The 23,660-nt window shown below is 45.8% G+C and overlaps 1 protein-coding gene across 1 annotated transcript in view; it reads right to left on the bottom strand.

Moving 5' to 3' along the window:
- The window catches only part of LOC311019239 (plasmanylethanolamine desaturase 1), a 27,262-nt gene extending 3,798 nt beyond the window's left edge, over positions 1-23,464 (bottom strand). Inside the window, exons 1-4 of the mRNA XM_084018516.1 lie at positions 22,937-23,464; positions 8,660-8,779; positions 8,258-8,349; positions 2,223-2,367 (exon numbers count right to left, since the gene is read on the bottom strand). Coding sequence (XP_083874642.1) covers positions 2,223-2,367; positions 8,258-8,349; positions 8,660-8,779; positions 22,937-23,096 — 517 coding nt within the window. The 5' untranslated portion in view covers positions 23,097-23,464. The remainder of the gene's footprint in view (positions 1-2,222; positions 2,368-8,257; positions 8,350-8,659; positions 8,780-22,936) is intronic.
- Between the last annotated feature and the right edge of the window lie 196 nt (positions 23,465-23,660).

Genomic DNA, 23,660 nt, shown 5'->3' with positions numbered 1-23,660 from the left:
AGGAAGATTAGGGCAGTTAGTCGGGTGAGAACCTTCACAGGAAATCAGTCTCTGCTCTGGCTTCTTTATTGAGGAAGTAAAAGCCCCGGGAATGTTCAGATGGAGCTGTGAATCATCAACCTTTTAATATTTAAACAACTTCTGCGATCCGTGCTCTTAAAGAACCCACCCATCATCGCTGCTGATTAGCCCCCCGGGACCAGGACAGGATGTTCACACTTTTTATGTGATATTCAGATGAAGGTGTAGTCAGAGTTCAGGTGGAGGTGAGGGAATATCAGCAGCATTCCTTTTTAAAAGAATTTTATTTTGAAAAAAGGAAATCGAGGTTTACACAAGAACGGGCCATTCAATGCTGTAAACAGCCTGGATGAAAGATGGATTCATTTTATTGGGCAAAGGAGTGAGATTGTGGGAACATCTTCAAATAACGTATTACAGATCGTTTAAAAAAAGATTTTTGGGGCAAAATGAAAGTAATAAAATAAAATATATAAACATTTCAGTAACCTGTTTAATGAGCACACAAGCTCTTTAACTTATTTTGTGAAGGCTTTTACTGTGAAATATCAGCAGGAAGTGTCCATTTTTTGTGAACAGGTCAATATTCAGAGTGTCAGGTGTTGATTTGAGCCGACAGCTGACACAAACATGTCAGGACTCACACGCGGTCGCAGCTGAGTGTTCCTCACAGGAACGACCTGCACGAAAACGTTCATGGGAACGGGATCCAGGATGTGGATCCAGGGTCCAGGATGTGGATCCAGAATCCAGGATGTGGATCCAGAAGTGTGAAGCGCGGCTGACTCTCTGTGACTTACAGGCGTCCTCTCTCTCCCCCCCCCCCCCTCCCCGGTGAAAGCGTGCCGACCTCTCGACCCCGGTTTGAGAGCAGACACGCCAGCTGGAGATGTCGCCTCGCCTCTTTCCCGTCCACTTGGTCCCCGCCGTTGTCTGGCGACGCGAGGAGCTGGACATGACAGGTGGAGATGTCACCTCGCCGCTGCATGACCCTCGGACGCCCCCAACCCCCCTGCTCTCTCTCTCACCCTCTGTCTCAAACTCTTAGCGGTGACCTCTTAAAAGTGCAGACATGACAGGTGTAGATGTCAGCGCGTCTCCGTCTCGTGGCCTCCTGACTCCCCGCCGTGTGCGACATGACAGGTGAGCATGTCACCGACAAGTGTCTCTCTTATAACCTCCTCGACTCCCACGTCCCCTTCACTCCTCTTCTCTACATTGATGGATAAAAACCTTGTATTCTTTTCTTCCTTCACGTCACTTAATGTGTTGATATGGAGAATTTCAAAATAAAATCCAAATAAGACATCTCCACCTCTAATATACTAGTGGTGGGACAATATATTGAAATCATGATATATCGTGATACTTCCTGCTGCGATACGTCATCGATACACTGGTGCCAAATATCTATATTCAAATATATATATATATATTTTATATATAATATATATTTTGTAACGCGGTCTTTAGGGTGATGATGTTGATGGTTATTGTTTATTTCTATGAGGCCAAATTGTACATCTTATGGGTGTTTTATTGATTGGGGCTAAGATGCTAGTGGTAGTTTTCACTTGTTGTCATAGCAACGGCTGTCTCATGGCATACACCCGTATGTACAGGTGAATATATGCCAAGGCGAGGGAGGGGGGCAATATTCAGAGGAAAAAGTGGCAAATTTGCCAGTTTATTCTCTGAATATTGCCCCCCTCTCTCGTCTCCGTAATGTATTTATTTTTTCCTACAGTGGCCCTAATAAGCCGTCGTACTTTTATGTCTATATTGGAATGATGTCACACGTAGACATGTTCAGTCTGTGTATTAAAGAGGGACAGTTGCAAGTGAAACGGTATCGCTCAATTGAAATGAATGAATTTGATTGGCAGATTATTCTGATCCTTGATGCTTAAAATCGTCAGCTGGTCTCTGGTCAGCAGACGGATCCCGTCACAGGTGCTGGTGAGCAGCTTAACCCCCGTAAAAACCGCCGCCAAGTGATGTCAACGCACCTCCTCTCGACCCCTCGGTGACCTTTCGGGCTGAAACTGAAGTTCAGACGTGACGGACGGAGACGTCGCCTCCTCGATAACAGTTTGCTCCGTTTCTCCCGCTGATCTTCCTCCTCCTCCCCTCCCTCCCACCCTGCACTCGTAAGGTCAGAGCACATGATTACCTGGTGTGTGTGTGTGTGTGTGTGTTACCTGGTGTGTGTGTGAGGAACTTGTAGGCCATGTGAGCCAGTGGAAGGATGGGGATCATACAGTTGTCGCCATTGGTTTCAATGAAGTCGTGGCGAGTGATGGCGGTGGGATCGATGTGGTGTTCCCTGAAGGGACGAATAAACGCCTGAGAGAGAGAGGAATGGAAAATTAACAGAATAATCATTTCTGTGATTCCCACCAGTGTCTAAAGCAGCGGGTTGACTTATTGAAATGTTACGTCTGCGTTCAATAAAAGACTTAATTGATTATCTGTTTAATGACTGAAACCTCCAAAACAAGGATGGGCACTTTTATTTTGAAATCCTTGATGTCAACGCTGCATCTCCATATAATCTGGTTCATTTGGTTGAAAATGAGAAATTCTACTGAAATCAATATTCCAGAAGAAAGTAAAAATGTTTAAAGGGCAAATGCAAATCTTTCAAATAAACGTTGTGATAAACAATCAGGCAGAAAAACACGTTTCTGTGTCATTTATATTCACTTTAGATCACAACACAAAACAGACACCGCAAAGAATTGTTAACAGTGTTTACGCAAATGCACACACACACACACAGACACACACACACACACACACACACACACACACACACACACACCACGACTCAGCGGTGCCCAGCAGTGTTGCACAACCCCAAAGCTCATATCCAGCATCCTAATAAACCTCAGAACAGCAGTCAGCCCACGCAAAAACACTCATACACATAAATGAACCGTGGACGCCACACACACACACACACACACACACACACACACACACACACACACAAACTCAAAAAAATGTGAGCTTCAAACACACCAACACACACACTCGCACCCCACCTGCACCGTGCTGCAGCAGACACCTGTCTGTGAGAGCATGGGGGTCTCGAATCAAAGACCGGATCTGAATCTCAGAAGCATAAAAGAGGACAAAAAAATTCACACACACCCACACACACACACACACACATATGGGATAAAGGTAATTTATTTGTGGAAAAACGTGTGTGCGTGCGTTCCTCAGCATGAAAACTCATTATTGTCGCGTTGGCCGTTCGAGCCAATCACACACGTCGATCAGCGAGCGCCGGTCGGTCGGTGCCACTGCAAACACACAAACTATCTGTTGATATCTTCACAATTATGTACCCATCTCTGTCCCCTCCCCCCCCCCACCTCTCTTGTCCCATCATCCCTCCCCCCCTCCCCCTCCTCTCTCCCCAGCCCTCAGCTCAGATGAAAGCCCGGCTAAGCCACGGAGGTCGTGCCGAGCGGGGCGGCGTTGGCGCTCCCAGTGAACGGCGGGCCTCCGGTCGCTGTGTGTCCTCTAATCCCACACCGTTTAACGGCCCAGCTCGCACGACGTCCGTTAATCACCAGCTCACATCGCCCATCGCCCCAGCAACCGCCGCCGTCCCACTGGTTGGACGGACACGCCCTTCCACCCCCTTCTTCTTCCTCTTTTTTTTGTCCTTTTCGACCTTTATTATATATTTGGATCTCACTTTTTTTGGCTCTTTTTGCCACATCCATCAATACTGTCTCCGTGTATTCATTCCTTCTGGTCTGGAGCTGATTTGAGTCATTCAATCAAACTGCTTCAACGCTGTAATCATCCTCATTAGAGAGAAGCATTAACGGAGATGTGATTGAAAAGGTATCAACGCTTCAAAAGAGAAGCGGAGAGGAAGGATGTTCGTGGTGTTTCCCTAAACTGTAAGCACATCTGGCAGATTTCAATGTGAATCGAGCATCATTGGGAACTAATGAGCGTGACTTTGTCCTCAAAGTGGTGCCATTAGAGGACTGCTAAATCCTTGTTGAGTCAATTAAAGCTCAACGACAAAAAATAAATTAAAAAAACACAGCACGTCCCAAAGCTCCGCCGAGGAATAGTTCTGAACACCGCGGGGAGAATGTAGGGCATTTTTTAAAGATAGTGGTACAATTTTAGCACCGGGGAGCGAAAAAAAGGCTTTTGTGGATTCAAATCAAAGCAAATCATTGTTATACAATTCATAATGAGCAGCAGTACAAGAGGAGTTGACATACAATATAACTTACTGTAACTTTGAGGTACTTGCAATTAAGGGATGTGGATAACAAAAAAAAGGCCTTTTGTATCGTGGATTCATTTCAGCCGAGGGATTTTACACACCGGAGAAGTGTGCAAAGACAGAAATCCAGTAATCCTGTAATTTTAGAGGAATGATGAGGATATGCAGGAGTACCTTTGTCAAATATTCATTGTAACCTGAATATATTTGGGTTTTGTTGGTTTAACTGAACAAGACATTCACGCACATCGTCTTGGGCTCAGGGAACTGATTGGATCGGATTTTAGATTTAAATGATTCATTGAAACTAAATTCTCGTTTAGGATTACAATCTTGATTCTGTTTTGTTTTGTTTGCAAATGTACGGGCCTGTAAAGTCCTAAAGTCTGCTGTGATCCGAGGGTCTAGCAAGCTGCAACATCAGCTAACGTTTCTTCTGCATCTCTGAAATGCTTCTTTTGAGTTGACTTTTCCTGTGATGTCAGGTCAGATTTTCTAAAGCTTGAAAACAGCCAAGAGGAGGTGCAGAAGTCTAATTTCCCTTCAGATGACTTTAATAACAATATGCTAAAAGGGTTATTGAGGTATTTTGCTCAGTAAGGGCGGCAACAAAAATAAATAATAAAAATTGTGAACACGAATTACAGCACTTCCTGGTTTCCCAATCATATTCATGGGCTTTCTTCAAATTGGTGTTTTGTCAGCAGATACAGTGATAGAGAGCGTGGCGTCATCTGCATGTTATCAAACCAGGAAAGTTGAGGATACGTACACTTGTCGCCGCCACATGTTATTGTTTATATTTAGGGATTTCTGGTGAAATGAAGGTACGTACTGTAATGCTGAGTAGCAGCCTGACATGAACGCTGCCAAAGAAGCAACACAACATCAAGGTGTATTTGGAGAATTTCTCTCAAAGCATTTGAGTGTTAACTCCTTTTTTTCCCCCATCTACACTTAAAAATAAGTGGAACATATTGAACGTCCCTTCTGCAACGTTGTAAGATCCTCAAGACCATACTGGGCTGATGACTTTGACGGATAGACAATGCAGTTTCCAGTGGCATTCACTGCTGGACATATTATTTATGATATGATATGACAACTGTTGGGTTTCCCCTCACGCTGGAGTTACGGAGGGCAGGAGTCCAAATGTGTAGATGACGTGCGTTATGTCAGCATTGATGGCTCTACGTGGCGTCAATAGCACAAATCTGAGCCGACGTCTTTAAGTGGCAGTCTGTAACATTTGAGATGTGTTGCTTCTAGCGGCCTCTCTGGCGGTAGATGGAACTGCAGGTCTGGGACCTCATCTCCCTCACCCAACAGTGTTGAATCTCTCTCATCTGCGTGATGCCTTCAAATGAGGTCCGTGGTTTTCCCTCGTTGGCGGTCTCTTTGCTTCTTGATGACTTTCCTTCTTCACTTCCATTAGTTTGTTGTTTCTTTTTCTTGGACTGGAAGTTGAACGGTCTTCTTTCTCTGGCCGTTGATCCTCCATTGTGAGTCAGCATGAATGAAATGTACCTGGTCAAACACTTTAGACTAGAGGGAGCATGACTCAGCAGTTGGAAGTTACCGATTTCCAATGACAAGTAAACGCAGCATACTTCCGTGAGCAGCTCCACCTGGCAGACCAACCGCTGCTGACTGACGGAAAAAGCATCAAAAGCATGAGAATGTGGCCACAGACACGGAGATCCTATTTCTGGGCAAAGCAGCAAGTAAACACTTTCATTAGTGGGTCATGTGATCAATGACCATTGTTTTAACTCACTCTTTGATAGATAGTAATTTAAAAGACAATTTAATAGATGGAAATGTTAGGGAGTGCCACTTTATAGAGGTCCGTGGACACACACAGTACATACATACACAATAAACAAGGAACGGACAGAACAAACGGGTAACAAAGAGCGACGCCGTCTTCAGATTCTTCCTCTATGTTTGTAACTGCAACCACTATTAGCCTCAGGTGTTCTCCATCGGCTCCTCTTTGATATTTAAAGTAACCTTAACTGGGAGAACGTGCCGGCTTTATTCTCAGCTTCAACAATACACAGCGACACACTCTCTCTCACACAACACACACACACACACACACACACACACACACACATTCCCCACCACCCTATTGTCATCCCTCTGTTCTCTGCAAAGGTCCATTCTTCTCTTCCAGTTAGAGTCTTTATTAGAAGTCTCCCACGGTGTCCGACACACCATGCAAATCCGTGGCTGCCGCCGTGCCTTTGGTCCCAGTAACTAGCCCAAACTGCAAAAAATGCTGCACCATAAATAAACATCAAACCGCATAGTACCTTTCAGAAAACACAAACAGTAACAGGGAAAAAAACCCATTGTTCAGAGTCTGCTGAGAGTTCGGTGCATGAAGAACTAACAGCGTTATCGGAATAACAAAATGTGGCGATGTATAAAACAAAATAAAACGGTGAAAGGAAACCAGAAAGATGACACACTGAAGCTCAAATAAAAAATACATTAATCGTTAGAATAACGTGCTATCTGGATCCACTTGGTGATAAAGCCACAACAGCAAACCGTTTCCTGTGTGGATTTTAGTAAATGAAACGTAATATTAACAGTTAAAAGTGATTGTGTTTCGTGCTGTAAGGACTCTTTTACAAACTGCTTTTAGGGTTGATTTAAATCTTCATTTTGATGTTGACGCCCACTAAAATCCTCTTTGAATATCTGAGTTTCTGCCGGATAACGTCTCAGTAAAAGACTCACGTTTGCACCTAAAGACAAAGAAACCAAAACTTACTTTTCATTTTTGCAAAATATAAGCGATCAGTATTGAATTATCAATAATAATAATAATTATTAAGATGTGATATAACATTAAAAAAAGTGGGTTGGACTCACCACGGGGCTGCTATGCTTGTAACTTCTTTACAAATCTTTAATTATAAGATTATGCTTCATATTGTCAAATTACAGCCAAGCCCTCCTCAGTGTTGGGTTGTACCAGCTGTTCATAATTCTAATATTAAAGTTTGTAGTCCTTCCTAACTTCTCAAAAACTACAAGTTATTTATTAAATTGGGTTGCACCATTAAAAGTACATAATAAATGTCTGTTTTGGGAACTCTGACCCCTATAGAGATGCTGCTTTAATAACAATACGCACATAATAAAAGGGACTATACACCTAAATGACTAATATAACATGGACATGCACACCCACCGAACTCTGGTCCCCATCAAAACGAAGCTCCGTGAACCGATCAGCACGCTGCACCTGATCACACGCATTTTAATTGGCTGAAATGAGGATAACCTTTACTTTAATTGGCTGCGGGGAAATGGGGCGAAATGTGTGCACGCATTAATGTGGGTGCCGTGTTTTTAATGTGAGAATTAAAGGTATGTGCATCCATCTACACACACACACACACACACACACACACACACACACAGAATTGTCTTCTGGTCCTGTGTGGTTGCAGGTTGTGCTCCGGGGAGCATGGACATCACGGTCTACGGGGAGATCCTCTGTGAGACGCTGACATTTAGATTTCAGGTCACTATGGCAGTCCTGAGACTCAATTGCCATGGCGACGCAGCCTCAGCAGAGATACAGGATGTTTTTATTAGAATCTCATAAACTCTTTTAAGGCCTCGACTACAAGCTTTATTTCCGACAAAATCTGCAACAGCAAAAAAATCGAATTTATCTGCCAGACGTCGTCACAGTTTGTATGAAAATTACAGCCAGTGGTAACAAAAATAAGTTTGAAATCAAATTGAATGCCAAAAATAAAGAAGAAATCAAAACGTTTCTGTTATCAATGTGGCCGTTCAGTTGTTCTGCATAAAATTAATCATTTCTGAGGCTTTACTTTGTACTTTGTACAGTCTGCAATTGCTGGCAAATGACAAGAAGCTGTTTAATGTGGCCTAGACAGTCAGGCGTCAGTGTGTAAAAATATGGTGTGACTGTGTGCTCACCTTTCCAATAACAGGGATGTCCACAGACCCCCAGGTGTCGGCCCCCCAGTGGACCATCCCCGATGCAAAGTCTGCCGTCACGATGCCGAGGACTGGCACGCCAACACACACAGAGACACACAGCAATAACACACGGCGTTATTAGATGTGTAAGCAAACACCAAAAAAACACAATTTTACAATCAAAACCTCATGTGGACCGGAGCACACCGGTTTATTCCGTTTTTTATTAATCTTTACAGAGAAAGCTTCGTTTTTTTTATTTTTTATATAATCTTTACAGAGGAAGCTTCATCTTTTTTTACAATCTTTACAGAGGAACTTTACAGAGAGGAAGCTTCGTGTTTTTTTTTTTTTTTACAATCTTTGCAGAGAGGAAGCTTCGTGTTTTTAATAACTCACCGACGCCGAGGACGATGTTGCAGATGTGAACGGTGGAGAAGTGAAGGAGGAGGAAGGAGAAGTTGATGATGAAGAGGAAGAGGCACAGAATCACACACACCCACTCCTGGAGACGCTTACCTGAATTCACAAAAAACATGAAAATACAATTTATTATTTTATTTTCGTATATAGATTTTAAACATACAAAAAAAAGGTTTCTCTCAGATTTGATTGCTGGAGGTTGAACTCCCACCGTGTGTGCATGTGTGTGTGTGGCGTGTTAATATGTAATCAGTCAGATGAAGACAGGTGTACTCCGGGCTGCCGGGATCGTGACCTCTCGCGTGTGAAACAGCGGCGCTGACGCAGCTCTGAGCCGGTTCAGGTTCGGCCTCTGAAGAGACGACTCGCAGGTCAGCGGCGTCGCCTGAAGGCCGGAGGACGAGGGACTCACTAAAAACTACTAAAACTCTCAGATCAGCAGGATTATGGAGGGAGAGAGACGGGAGGGTCAAACTAAAAAAACCCTCAAGATTAGAGACGCTGAATTATTAAAAACGTCGCTGATCTATTAGCTCATCTAATAGCGAGGGCGAGTGTCTCTACTTTCATCTTCCATCTTCGATTCGTCCCGTTTGATTGACGTCAGGAAACGAACATCTCGGCCATGTACGGAAATAAACTATGAAAACGCACAAATATAACCGTTCTATTTCTAAGTTACTCCCTTTTGTTCTCTCCGCCTCACCTTTTCCTCTTCACACTCCCGTCTCCGCCGCTCTAACGCGTTTTTAAAACTTTAATGTGTTCGGATCCAAACGTATCACACGGCATTAGCAGCCGATAAGATATTCATGACAGGTTTTTTTTTTTTTAATAAAGCACACAAGGCCTGGTGAGCGTGCTCGCCTATAGACCTGTGTGTCTATGAATATGCTATCAGCCTCTCATAAAAGGTAAAGGATTGAAGTGGTCATGGGAGATTTAAAATATGGGGATTATGGATATTTTTACGGATCATCAGATGTGACCTTTCACCTTCTAAAAATAGACGAAATTGTGAAGAGAAAGATGGAGAATTCAAGTGTGGCTCGAAGTTCGGCCCCGAAATGCGACTGTAAAGCTCTGTTGTTGGACATGAACACTGTATTAAGTGTTTTAAGACTTTTGTGTGCGAACAGTAAGATATGCCACATTTATAAACGATCACGACTGTTTCCGAACGCACCCCCTTAAGCCCAAGTTATGCTTCCGCGTCGACACAACGCAAGGGGGCTTGCGGACCCCTTACGTCCTTGCGGACCCCCCTTACGTCCTACGCAAGGGCCTGACGTGTGCCTCCCAAAAACCCTAGACGCGCGTCGAGGCGACGCAACAGCAACGCAGCGGCATTGGCTGTGATTGGTCCGCTAACTACATCCGCTGGAGACCGCTATCCGGTTTCCAATCATAAACACCGCCATTTAAACTTTTAAAAGGCTACTTTTATTGTTTGCACCTCGTTTTATTGTTTGCACCTTGTCGCTTTTGCACAAAGAAATAAAACACCAAGTTCTGAAAAATAGTGGACGTTTAAAGCCGGAAAGTAAACAAATAGGCTATAACGAGGCTAACGACGATATACGTCTAGAGTCCCGGTCGGTCGGTCAGTCTTTACAAAAAACATAGCGCCCGTTACCGGTGTGGCATTGAATTGCATTTCGACACGTAAACCCAACGCAGAACCATCACGGTCTCCAAGCAACTGCGTGGCCTTTGCGTGATCACTACGCGGAAGCAAAATCAGGCCTTCAGTGTCCCCGCTGGTTGCTAGGCAACTTCAGGGCGACAACCCAGCACTGGATGAGATCAACGATTCAGTTTTCATCTGGATGAAACACGATACAAGGTGCTGTTTGCTGTATTAAAGACTACAAAGATGGTGTCTCTGTGACTTTGGCACAGCAGCAACATATGAGTTAGTTAGAAGGCGGCTTTCCTGGACACCAACTTCAAATGTCTTTTCTCAGATTTGTTTGTCTCGGGTCTGAGTGGAGTAACTCAACGCGCTGACATCATACGGTCCAGGTGACATCATACGGTCCAGGTGACATCATACGGTCCAGGTGACATCATACGGTCCAGGTGATGCAGTTTCAGTCCACGCAGTCGTCGGTCCAAACCGAGGTTAAGTAGAGCGACATTAGCTCTGTTGTCTCCGAGCTTTGTGTGACACCATTTTCAAAACCCTGCCCTGAGGCGCACACACACACACACACACACACACACACACACACACACACACACACACACACACACACACACACACACACACACACAGGCGTACATTTGGGCGCTTGCACAGAAAGATGCTCCAACTGATGGATTTCCTAAAACATTCTCACATCTCTCTCGACTATGCACACACACTCCCTCTGACACGTACACAAATTCAGACACTTTATCTCCGTCACGTTCACACACACACACACACACACACACACACACACACACACACACACACACACACACACACACACACACACACACACACACACACACACGGTGCAGGGCCGTGGAGCAGTGGGGCGGCTGTCAGGTGATGTGCGTCAGTCCTTGGATCCTCCGGCTCCCTGGTGAGGGGAAGGAAACTAGGACAGGCCTCCGCAGAGCGCGCACACACACACACACACACACACACACACACACACACACACACACACACACACACACACACACACACACACACACACACACACACACACATAAGCCCTTGTCCCTCAGGCCATGGCATTGCTGGATATCACACACAGCGACAGACAGACACAAAAAAACAGCCTCTAAGCATGTATGTACGGATGGACATACATGTGCACACACACACACACCTGACCTGCCTTGACTTGGCATGCAAACACCAAATGAAGAAGGTGAACACTTTAACACACTGGCAGACATGTACACACACACACACACACACACACACTCACTCACTCACTCACACACTGTTAGGGCCAGAGCAGCGCACTCATTAATATCGTTCTGACAACAACGGGCTCCCTGGCAGTCTCTCTGCCATCGCTCACCCCCGCCCGCTTGTGAGCGTGCACGCGGGGTGTGCACGGGGATTTAACCTGGGCGGAGCCGGGGGAGGGGAATGAGGGGTGCTAATAGGCCGAAATTAATCAACGCCGGCTGATTCGCTGTCTGGGGAATGAGTGGCGGGCAGCAGGCAGGCAGGCAACACATCCTGAATACTAATAGACCACAGGAACTAGAGCCCTTTACTTCTCTCATATATACGATGCAACATAATAATAACCATAATAATAATATGCATATGCATGTTATTTTATATGCCCCAAAAAACAAAATAAAAACCAACTCTGTGAGCTGGCGACAGACAGGAAGCCAAATTAAAGTAATATCACTGTTCCTTCCTCTCTGTTCGGCCTTTCATCCACAACAAACAAGAAGAGATTCATCTTTGGTCTCATCTTCTGAAAAATGTGCACAAATAGCACTGAAGTGACCGTCGCATTCAAGTAAACATCTTTATACGTCTTCGGAGACGCCACCTGAGGATGAGAGGTCAACATATTTTCATTCCAGGTTCTCAGAGTCTATTCTAATCTATAGTCTCTAATAATTATTCTATGTCTAGAGCACTTGGCTCCTACAGGTGTGTGCACAACCATGAAGTGCGGAAGTAGAGGAAAACACAGGGTGCAGTCGAATAGTCTTTTTTGCTTAGGAAGGTTCCTAACTGAAGAAGTGACCCGGAAGTAAACAAGTGGCCGCCATGATAAGAGCCGTTCGGATTCTCTAAATGCAAAGGAAAGGAGCTCCAATGCTTCCTTTCAGAGCTCCTTTAGCATAGGATGCAACGGACCTTCCTATGCGAAAGGAAAGGAGATCACTCCGACCCACAATTCTTAGCGAGAGCAACATTTAAAGTGACGCTCACCTCAAAACAAAACAAACGATATGCCTATTTACATATTTAACAATGACTTTCATGCAGACATATAGTAATTGGAACTGTGATAATAAATGTGTGTGGACAGTGATAATAATTGAATGGTATTTTTTTATTTATTTCAATCATGTTACAAACTTGACAAAAACGAAACTAAAACCACAAATTAAATGTAATACAGCAAACGGTCAAACAAGGAGGAGCTGCTGGACCTGAAGCCGGTCAGTGAACCAGCTGTTTATAAAACCAACATGTGGAGAAGTGGATGATGCGTTTTTTGTAGTCCATTATTGTAGTTTCTCCAGCGCAGACGCCGGTGCCGATCATCAGCTGTCAATCATCAGCGGCCGCGTTTTAATGACGTAGGCTATCTTAGTGAAAGTCCGGTCGGATTCTCTGAGCACCGCGGTCGTCTTTTCCTAAATCCTTTTGAGTTCTCCTATCGCCTTTCCTTAACCCCGTGACGTTTTCCCCAGAGGTCAAGGAATAGGAGTTAGGAATAGAAGTTAGGACCTTATTTTTTGACTATTCGACTGCACCCACAGTGTGCATAAGCAGTGGTGCATTCTGGGACACTTTCAAACACGCCTGCTAAGGTGCTCTCACTCCAAACACAAAGGGGAGTTTTGTGGCGTGGTGCTCAGACAGAACAAATCCTCGTCATTATGTCGTTACTTCTGCATCATTTTTATCCGGTTATTGCAATGACATCACAACAAAATTCTTCACTTTGGGGTTCACACCCTCGTAGTAAACCAGCCAATGTGTGTCTCGCCTTTGTCACATTGAATACAGTTCAGTGAAACTCTCCGAGACAGGACGTCGTTTGTATCTGGGACTTCACAACATGTACAATTTCAGCCATGATGGATGAAACATGGTCGGCGCCTACGTTGGAGGTAAGCCCCGCCTCCTCTCCGGTCAAATGTGTGCGAGTAACACACATTTATTCATGTTGTCTGCGATGTTTTTTATTTTAACATTTTCTCCAAACAAACGTAAGGACTTTGAAAAACACCAACGAAGATTCTGACAAAAAAAAAAAAAGAATAAAAAAAAAGGAGTTGGACTGAACAGCGAGACACGAGTGGGACGGCCTCGACCTCGCGTTTCTCTGCCTTTTCCTTCCTTCCGTCACCTTTAGTGCGTCTCGGAGATAAACTGTGTTTACGAGCACTTTATTCACGCGCGTGTGAACGCTGCCAGCACTCTCAATCACAGGGTGATACCGTGTAGGAACACAACACAGCTCTGCTGCTCGTCTTCAGTCTCCGTCTCTCGTTGTGCGTCCCCCCGGTTTGCTCTCGGTAGTCTTCAGATGGGACTCGGGAGAGAGGGGGGAGAAAAGGGGGGGGGAGATGTGGGTGGTAAAAGTGGGTCACATGCTCAGAGAGAAAGAGAATGAAAGAGGGGGAGACAGAGAGCGACGAGGGAGAGAGACACTGAGAGAGAATGACAGTAACAGGGGGAAGATGGGGTGAGAGAGAGAGACACACAAAGAGGGTGAGAGAGAGAGAGAGAGAGAGAGAGAGAGACACAAAGAGGGAGACAGAGAGAGAGAGAGAGAGGGGAGGCCGAATTCCCTTGTTCAGGAGTGGATCAGTCGCAGGCCTCTTTCCTTTCATCTGATCTCGGTGGACCAGAGAACCTGGGACACACACACACACACACACACACAGACACACACACACACACACACACACACACACTCACACACAGTAATACCACACAACACAGGGACACAAGCAAACACACACTCAGTGGCACATACACACAAAACCAACATCAACGCAAAGTACACATGCTACAGATGACGGAGCGACACACACACACACACACACACACACACACACACACACACACACACGCTGCCAGACAAACTTAATAAATCCATTACCCTGTAGATTCAACAGCAACAAAGAGAGGAATGTGGCAAATGAGATTCAATAATGGCATACCGACACAATGGGACACACACACACACACACACACATGCATGTAGACAAACAGATGCATACATCCAGTCACACACACACGCACTAACACACACGCACTAACACACACGCAGACACACTTTAACCCACATGAGAGCCAGTGTAAGTAGGCCCTGCTCCAGCTCGCTCCCCTGTGGAGACGAAAAAGGATGGACAGATCTCATCATGTGTGTATCTTCCTTTGTGTGCGACTGTGTGTGTGTGTGTGTGTGTGCGACTGTGTGTGTGTTTGTGTGTGTGCGACTGTGTCTGTATGTGTGTGTGCTTTATGCCATCACCTCGTCTCCAGGGCTTTCTGCTACCACCATATTCATCTGCGGCCCTCATAAGGATAATCACACACACACACACACACACACACACACACACACACACACACACACACACACACACACACACACACACACACACACAGAGCTCATCTCTAAAAATGCACTGTATTCCAGCTCCTCTCTTGCGTTGGTCAAGGTCAACAGCAAAAATCCTGCCTGGGAGGCTCGCCTAAAGCCATAAATGCAAAGTGTGTGTGTCTGTGTGAATATGCACGTCATTTATGTGTATGTGTGCTGTGCATTACCTACAGCGATCCAAAAACAACCCTGAATCGCGTTCATTCAGGTAAATATCTCCGGAGCCTTGTTCCAACCAAACGGTCATTAAATCCGGTTTCTGACTGTTGGTGAATCCTGACTGGTTTAGAATGAAGTCAAAGGTTGATCTGAACATCTTTTTAATTTCATTAAATGTGTGATAGTGAGGTCATAAAAGGGTCATTGAGAATAATGCAATTTTTGATGTCCATTTTTTAAAAACTTATTAGGACGTTATTATAAGAAGGGAAAAAAAGTGCATCTTACATTTAGTGCATCGTCCATAAACAGAAACAATTACACTTTGAGGAAGCTGAGTCGGGTTCTCCCGTGGTCCAAACTAAAAACAAAAAAGCTGTGTGATAGGTAGGAACAATTGTAAAAACGTCTTACTGGAAATGAAGAAGAAGAGAGAATGTGAGGGAGAAGTACACACACACACACACACACACACACACACACACACACACACACACACACACACACACACACACACACACACACACTGGATGGAGCAGATTAATGAACGTATTCTGCTGACTCGGCTAAACTACTCTCCGGCCGTTGGCACACCGAGGTCACATGAACACACAGAGGTCAGCGCCAACTACAGCCCATGTGACACACATGCTCAGATGGTTTGTGACCTCCTGACCTCCACGACCCCGGGGTCGGCGGTTCTGGGAGTCTGCTCCCGTGTGTGTGTGTGTGTGTGTGTGTGTGTGTGTGTGTGAGAGAGAGAATGTGTCAAACGTCACATGTGAGGAGCGAGTGTTATCACAGTCTTCAGTCAGATTTCAGCTGGTGTGTGTGAGTGTTTAAATAAAACACGATTCTGCGTGAGCAACGCGAGGCGGAACTTTGCTTCGCCTTCGGCGTGAATATGTACGTTCACAGCTGAAGCAGCTGACGGCGGAGTGTATTCATGCCGATGTGGGTCGTTCACAGAGTAATGATGAATACGAGAGTATTTATTACACACACACACACACACACACACACACACACACACACACACACACACGAACAGACACGGCTGCTCGTGTGACTGAACTCGGTTGCAGAACATACAGAAGGAAGTTGTGGAGGGGGGAGGAGGAAGAGGAGGAGGAGTAGCGGCGGCCGGTGGACCGTTACACTTCAGACATATGGGGGAGACCGAAGAGGGCCGAGGGGATGAAGCGAGAGCTGGAGAGAGAGAGGGAGGGAGTCTCCAGCTGTTTGTCCGTCCTCGCTTCGCCGTAATGAGCACATGTTTGGATCTGTGGAGCGCCGAAGACGCCTCGTCTAACTTCTCCAAACTCTAACAAGCCAAACTGCTATTTGGATTCAGCCCCCCTCCTCCCCAGAAACCCGAAGCACATAACAGCGTGGCGCTCCCTTAAATGGACACTTTGACATTTTGAATTATAGCTGTTTATTTTTTCTTCAACAGACACTTGTCAGCATGTGGGAACATTTGCAGCTTTTAAGTATCGGTGAAAAGGCTCGGCAGCATTGTTAGCGTCGCTGAGCACATCTTCCAGCCGCGGCCCGCTGTGAGCTTCGGCTGCACCGGGGGAAAAGCTTATCATAACCAAAAGTGGGCGATTTACCTGATGAAAGCAACGACTAAAAAATGCACAAGCTGCCATATTGTGTTTCATGATTACAGCTAGAACATCACTGATTTTCTGGGATGGTTCTTTAACACACGTTGATTTAATATGACATTTGACTGAAGCCGCCTCTGTCTTTCATCAACACAACTAGTTGTTTTGTGACACAATAACCACATATTCAGTGTGTGACTGCTGACCGTGTTTAAATGCTTAGAGAACTGGATTTAGATTTAAAGAAATATTTTTGCTGTTAGGAACCTTTTTTTGATAACAATAAATAAAAATCAGCTATAACCAAGATACTAGAATTATATTTGTACTATGAATGTGCAGTACAAAAACACAACTATTATACGCTAAAATATAATTATTAAAACAATGCCAGATTAAATATATATACAGTGTATATTTAAAAAAAAATATGTTTGTAATTTCAGTCATTTAGGCAATAAACCCAAGCCCGACTGATACATATGCATGGGGGTTATTATCCTTTTCCACAGATGTATTGGCCAATAAGTAATGAAAAACTGCAGGAAATGCCGAAGCTAAATTAAAAATGTCAGTCTATGTAAATAAATGTAAGAAAAAAAAAAGAGAAATATCAGCAGATGTATCACTTTTGCTGCTTTGTTTGTCCCAGATATGACCGATACACTGATCTGCATTCACTGTTTATAGCAAATGACACATCGGCTGGTTTACTACAGTGGTATGAAAATAAAAATAAAAAGTTATGAATTGCAATAAACAGATAAAAAGGATGCCGAAATAACGACATGAGGGCGACGGTTTGTAAAAAAGTCTGAAGTCATTGTTTGTTACGTCCGTCTACGAGACGATTAGCAACTTTTAAAATGTTAATTTTCTGAATGGAGTTTGGTTCGATTGGAGGTGAAATAATTCAACACGGGACGAAACAAATATTTGCTTAATTTGCATCGGACACATCAATGATTCTTTTTTTGTGGGTTTAACCTGTTCTTTCAGACAGCTTCAATCTCATATGAAGCGTCAGCAGAACTTCAGAGTACAAAGTGTATTATTGTTTAAAACCCCCGTTTTGGAGTTCAGCATCATAACGCTGCTGGTAACGCAGCCTCTCTGGGTTATTTTTCCCAGTCAGTAGAGTCGGCGTGCTAACTATAAGCCCCGTCACCGCTAAGTGAGAGGGGATAAAGTGTTGGGACCCCAAATGCATGTGTGATCCTCTTAAGCATCAATCAGCAACAACAAGCTGCTGGAGCGAACAAACCTGGAATCCACATGGTGTGAGATCTCACATGAGCGTGTTGGTGATGATAATAGGACTTTAAAAATCCTATCTCTGCAGGTTTTTTGACTCAATGAAAGTGAAGACGGCGTGAGATTGAGATTGGATGGATGGATGGATGGATGGATGGATGGATGGATGGATGGTGGATGGATGGATGGATGGATGGATGGATGGATGGATAGATGGATGGTGGATGGATGGATGGAGGGTGGATGGATGGATGGTGGATGGATGGATGGATGGATGGATGGATGGATGGATGGATGGATGGATGGTGGATGGATGGATGGATGGATGGATGGATGGATGGATGGATGGTGGATGGATGGATGGAGGGTGGATGGATGGATGGTGGATGGATGGATGGATGGATGGATGGATGGATGGATGGATGGTGGATGGATGGATGGATGGATGGATGGATGGATGGATGGATGGATGGTGGATGGATGGATGGATGGATGGATGGATGGATGGATGGATGGTGGATGGATGGATGGATGGATGGTGGATGGATGGATGGATGGATGGATGGATGGATGGATGGTGGATGGATGGATGGAGGGTGGATGGATGGATGGTGGATGGATGGATGGATGGATGGATGGATGGATGGATGGATGGATGGTGGATGGATGGATGGATGGATGGATGGATGGATGGATGGATGGTGGATGGATGGATGGAGGGTGGATGGATGGATGGATGGATGGTGGATGGATGGATGAGTGGATGGTGGATGGATGGTAGATGGATGGATGAGTGGATGGGTGGATGGATGGATGAGTGGATGGATGGATGGATGGATGGATGGATGGATGGTGGATGGATGGATGGATGGTGGATGGATGGGTTGACGGATGGATGATGGATGGTGGATGGATGGATGGGTGGTGGATGGATGGATGGTGGTTGGATGGATGGATGGTGGATGGATGATGGATGGATGGTGGTTGGATGGATGGATGATGGATGGATGATGGATGGATGGGTGGATGGATGGTGGATGGATGGATGATGGATGGTTGGATGGATGGATGGTGGATGGATGATGGATGGATGGTGGTTGGATGGATGGATGATGGATGGATGATGGATGGATGGGTGGATGGATGATGGATGGATGGATGGATGATGGATAGATGGATGGTGGATGGATGGATGGTGGATGGATGGATGGTGGATGGATGGTGGATGGATGGATGATGGATGGATGGATGGATGGATGGATGGTGGATGGATGGATGGTGGATGGATGGGTGGATGGATGATGGATGGTGGATGGATGGGTGGATGGATGATGGATGGTGGATGGATGGGTGGATGGATGGATGGTGGTTGGATGGATGGTGGATGGATGGTGGTTGGATGGATGGATGGTGGATGGATGATGGATGGATGGTGGTTGGATGGATGGATGGATGATGGATGGATGGATGGATGGATGGATGATGGATGGATGGTGGTTGGATGGATGGATGGTGGATGGATGATGGATGGATGGTGGTTGGATGGATGGATGATGGATGGATGATGGATGGATGGGTGGATGGATGGTGGATGGATGGATGATGGATGGTTGGATGGATGGATGGTGGATGGATGATGGATGGATGGTGGTTGGATGGATGGATGATGGATGGATGATGGATGGATGGGTGGATGGATGATGGATGGATGGATGGATGATGGATAGATGGATGGTGGATGGATGGATGGTGGATGGATGGATGGTGGATGGATGGTGGATGGATGGATGATGGATGGATGGATGGATGGATGGATGGTGGATGGATGGATGGTGGATGGATGGGTGGATGGATGATGGATGGTGGATGGATGGGTGGATGGATGGATGGTGGTTGGATGGATGGTGGATGGATGGATGATGGATGGATGGTGGATGGATGGATGGTGGATGGATGGTGGATGGATGGATGGATGGTGGATGGATGATGGATGGATGGATGGTGGATGGATGGATGGTGGATGGATGGATGGTGGATGGTGGATGGATGGTGGATGGATGGATGGATGATGGATGGATGATGGATGGATGGATGGTGGATGGATGGATGGTGGATGGATGGATGGATGATGGATGGATGGTGGTTGGATGGATGGTGGATGGATGGATGATGGATGGATGGTGGATGGATGGATGATGGATGGGTGGATGGTGGATGGATGGATGATGGATGGATGGATGGATGATGGATGGATGGTGGATGGATGGATGATGGATGGGTGGATGGTGGATGGATGGATGGTGGATGGATGGATGGTGGATGGATGGATGATGTATGGTGGCTGGATGGATGGTGGATGGATGGATGGTGGATGGATGATGGATGGATGGTGGATGGAAGGGTGGATTGATGGATGGTGGATGGATGGTGGATGGATGATGGATGGAGGGATGGATGGATGGTGGATGATGGATGGATGGATGATGGATGGATGGATGATGGATGGATGGTGGATGGATGGGTGGATTGATGGATGGTGGATGGATGGATGGATGGATGGATGGTGGATGGATGGTGGATGGTGGATGGATGGTGGATGGATGGTGGATGGTGGATGGATGGTGGATGGGTGGATGGATGGTGGATGGATGGTGGATGGATGGATGGATGGATGGATGATGGATGGATGGTGGGTGGATGGATGGATGATGGATGGATGGTGGGTGGATGGATGGATGATGGATGGATGGATGGATGGATGATGGATGGATGGTGGGTGGATGGATGGATGATGGATGGATGATGGATGGATGGTGGGTGGATGGATGGATGATGGATGGATGATGGATGGATGATGGATGGATGATGGATGGATGGTGGGTGGATGGGTGGATGGATGGATGGATGGTGGATGGATGGTGCTCACTACTTCCCAAATGTGCATTTCCCTCAAACATCATATCTAAAAACTCTACTCGTCTGCGTGTTTTCCACATTTTTCCGGTGGCTGGTCGCTTCAAAAACCAAATCAGCCGTCTTTTACAACACAAGTTGTGCATTTCATCTTTAACTGATTTTAATTAGAAATTAAACCACTAATTGCTCAAATGTTTATATCTCTAATTCCGTTATCAACTCACGGTGATTAGTTGCTGCTGTGTTAATAAATCAAAAACAAACACAAGAACCTGTTGGGCCCAACATCTCTATCGCTTCCTGTCATCAGCTTGTGTTTAATGAAGCTAAATAATAAACGATGATGTCACCAGTCAGATCACCAGCAACACTCCAAATCCCTGTGAGGGCGTCGGATTCAAACCACGTGTGGCGTCCTCGTATGAACTTCATGATTAATGCGCTTTGAGCGGCGAGAACCTTTCCTCTCATCCTCCGATTCGTCGTTTTCTATTTCAGGAAGTGGCAACAAGTGGCCGACCGACGGTCCCGTCTAGAGGCAATTAAAATGCTCAGCGAAGCGAGACGCCGGGGCAGATGGTCTGGCAGAGAACGAGGCTCAGTCCAGCTTGATGCACAACTGGTGAGGCGGGTTTTTATTTAAAAAAAAAAAAAAGGTGTGAGGCGCGGCACGTTTTCCATCGCCACGCTAAAAACAAATATTATAATCAATATTTGTGATGAAACGGCTCAATTTATCTCGCTGCTGGTTAAATGAACGCCAATAAATAAACGACAGCCAATAAATGAGTTTGAGGCCGGGGAATACAAGTACGGGTCAGGAAATCCTGGAATCATTGAGGGAGTTTATGGAAAGAAATAATTTAAGTGTTTTGATTCCTGGAAAATTTCAGGCAAAACACAAAAAGACAAGGATTGAAATAAACAACAAAAAAGAGAGCAAGAAGCGACGTTTATTTACCCACAATGCACAGGGCGCACACACTACTACACGAGGCCTGGGGGGTCGTGACCCCTACACCGTGATGCGTTTGAGTGTTTGTAGTCTCTACACCAGCGTCTCCAGGGTCCAAGACTGCTGCCTAATTTTTATTCTGCCAGGCAGTTTTCATTCTAGACGCTTAATCAGAAACTTATTTGGACGCCCGGCGAATTTAAAGTAGTGGTTGAGGGGGGACCAGCAACACTCCAGAAGACCCTGAGGACTGGATTTGAGGATTACTGCTGTAGACTTTGTCCCAGACATTGATTTTTTTTTGTCCCATGACTATACATCTCTCCGAGCTGAAGGCAACAACTTCACTGGCATCTTAAATAAAAAAAGGATGCCAGTGAATCCCGACGGAGTAAAGAGCCTTTACTTAAGGTAATGTTCATATCTGCACCTGGACCGGGGTTTAAGACCCAACATGTTTTCCAAATGTCAAAGACGGGGGGGTATGTGCGGGAATTCATCATTGTACTTTCATGAAGGACCTTAGAGGCACGTCTGAGAATAGTCTGAGATATCCTGACTTTTAATATCCAAAATCCTACATTTCCCATAACGCGACGCAACGTTACCCGCGACAAGAACTTGAACCGCATTCACGTACAAACATGCAACCGCCACCGGAAAGTACCGGATCATCACCAGATAATAACAGGAAGTAAGGTGAGAAAGACGAGGGACGATGACAAACGTCTGGTGGGTCTCGGTTTGCAGCGTGGTCTGGTGGTCTCGGTTTGGACCCTGGACCCTGTGGGTCTAAAGTCAGGACCTGATGCTGTGGACTTGCAGGCCCTCATTGTTTCAATAGAGATGCTCAGTGTTATTGTATGAATGTACAAGTCAGCAGCAGGTCACGTGAACACAGGTGTATGTGACGTCATAATATGGTTGTAGTGATAATCATGTCGCACTGTGGCTCTACCGTTTCCATGTCTCGTTCAATCTCGCCCCCCAAAACAAGTGACGACAACAACAACAACAACAACAAGCGCGTGCTCACCGGGAGAGTAGAGCCTCGCGAGCTGCCGGGCCCCCGCGTGCTGCGGTCCCCAGCGGGGCGCCGCGCTGCGTGCAGCCGCCCCGTGCTCGTTCCCGTTCGGATCCTCCTCCGCCATGGACCGGTGCATGATGTCGGTCTCGGAGAGAAGCGACGCCGCCATAGCTGCCCCCCTCCCCTCCTCCCCGCGTCTGGCGTCCAGCTATTAAGACATCGATTATAAACGTGTCTCGGTCAGTAGCTGGTCGGTTGTGTTCGAGTCCCCGTTGTTTTGGCGGGAGGCTGGACCGACGGACGCTCGCTGGGATGCGCCGGAGCAGCAGCCGCGTGCCACCCGGAAATACACGGAGGAAGCTGCGCCGACACACGGACCTGTCTCGCCGTCTGGAGCGCCGCAGCCCCCGGTGTCACGCACCGCTGTTGAGGCTGCTCTCATGTGTCTCACAGCATTTCAAGTTGTTGTTTTTTTACTGTACGAGTCGAGTTCAATAAAGTTTGTTTGGGTTGAGCGGTCGCGTGCTGCACGAAGGGACCGTCGTCATTTTACAGTCACCAAACACGGAAGTGATGCCTCAAAGTCACTTTCCTTTGATGCGGGGGGAATGAATGCCATATTTTAATGTAACATTCAGTAATGTAAATTAAATGTGCAACACAACACACTTTCATAGATGTGTCTGTATTATTTGACCACAAAGACCACATGCTTTAACATAAATACACACAG

Source organism: Eutrigla gurnardus, assembly GCF_963514095.1.
Source record: "Eutrigla gurnardus genome assembly, chromosome: 9".
Classification (NCBI taxonomy): domain Eukaryota; kingdom Metazoa; phylum Chordata; class Actinopteri; order Perciformes; family Triglidae; genus Eutrigla; species Eutrigla gurnardus.
This window is presented reverse-complemented; position numbering and strand designations above follow the sequence as displayed.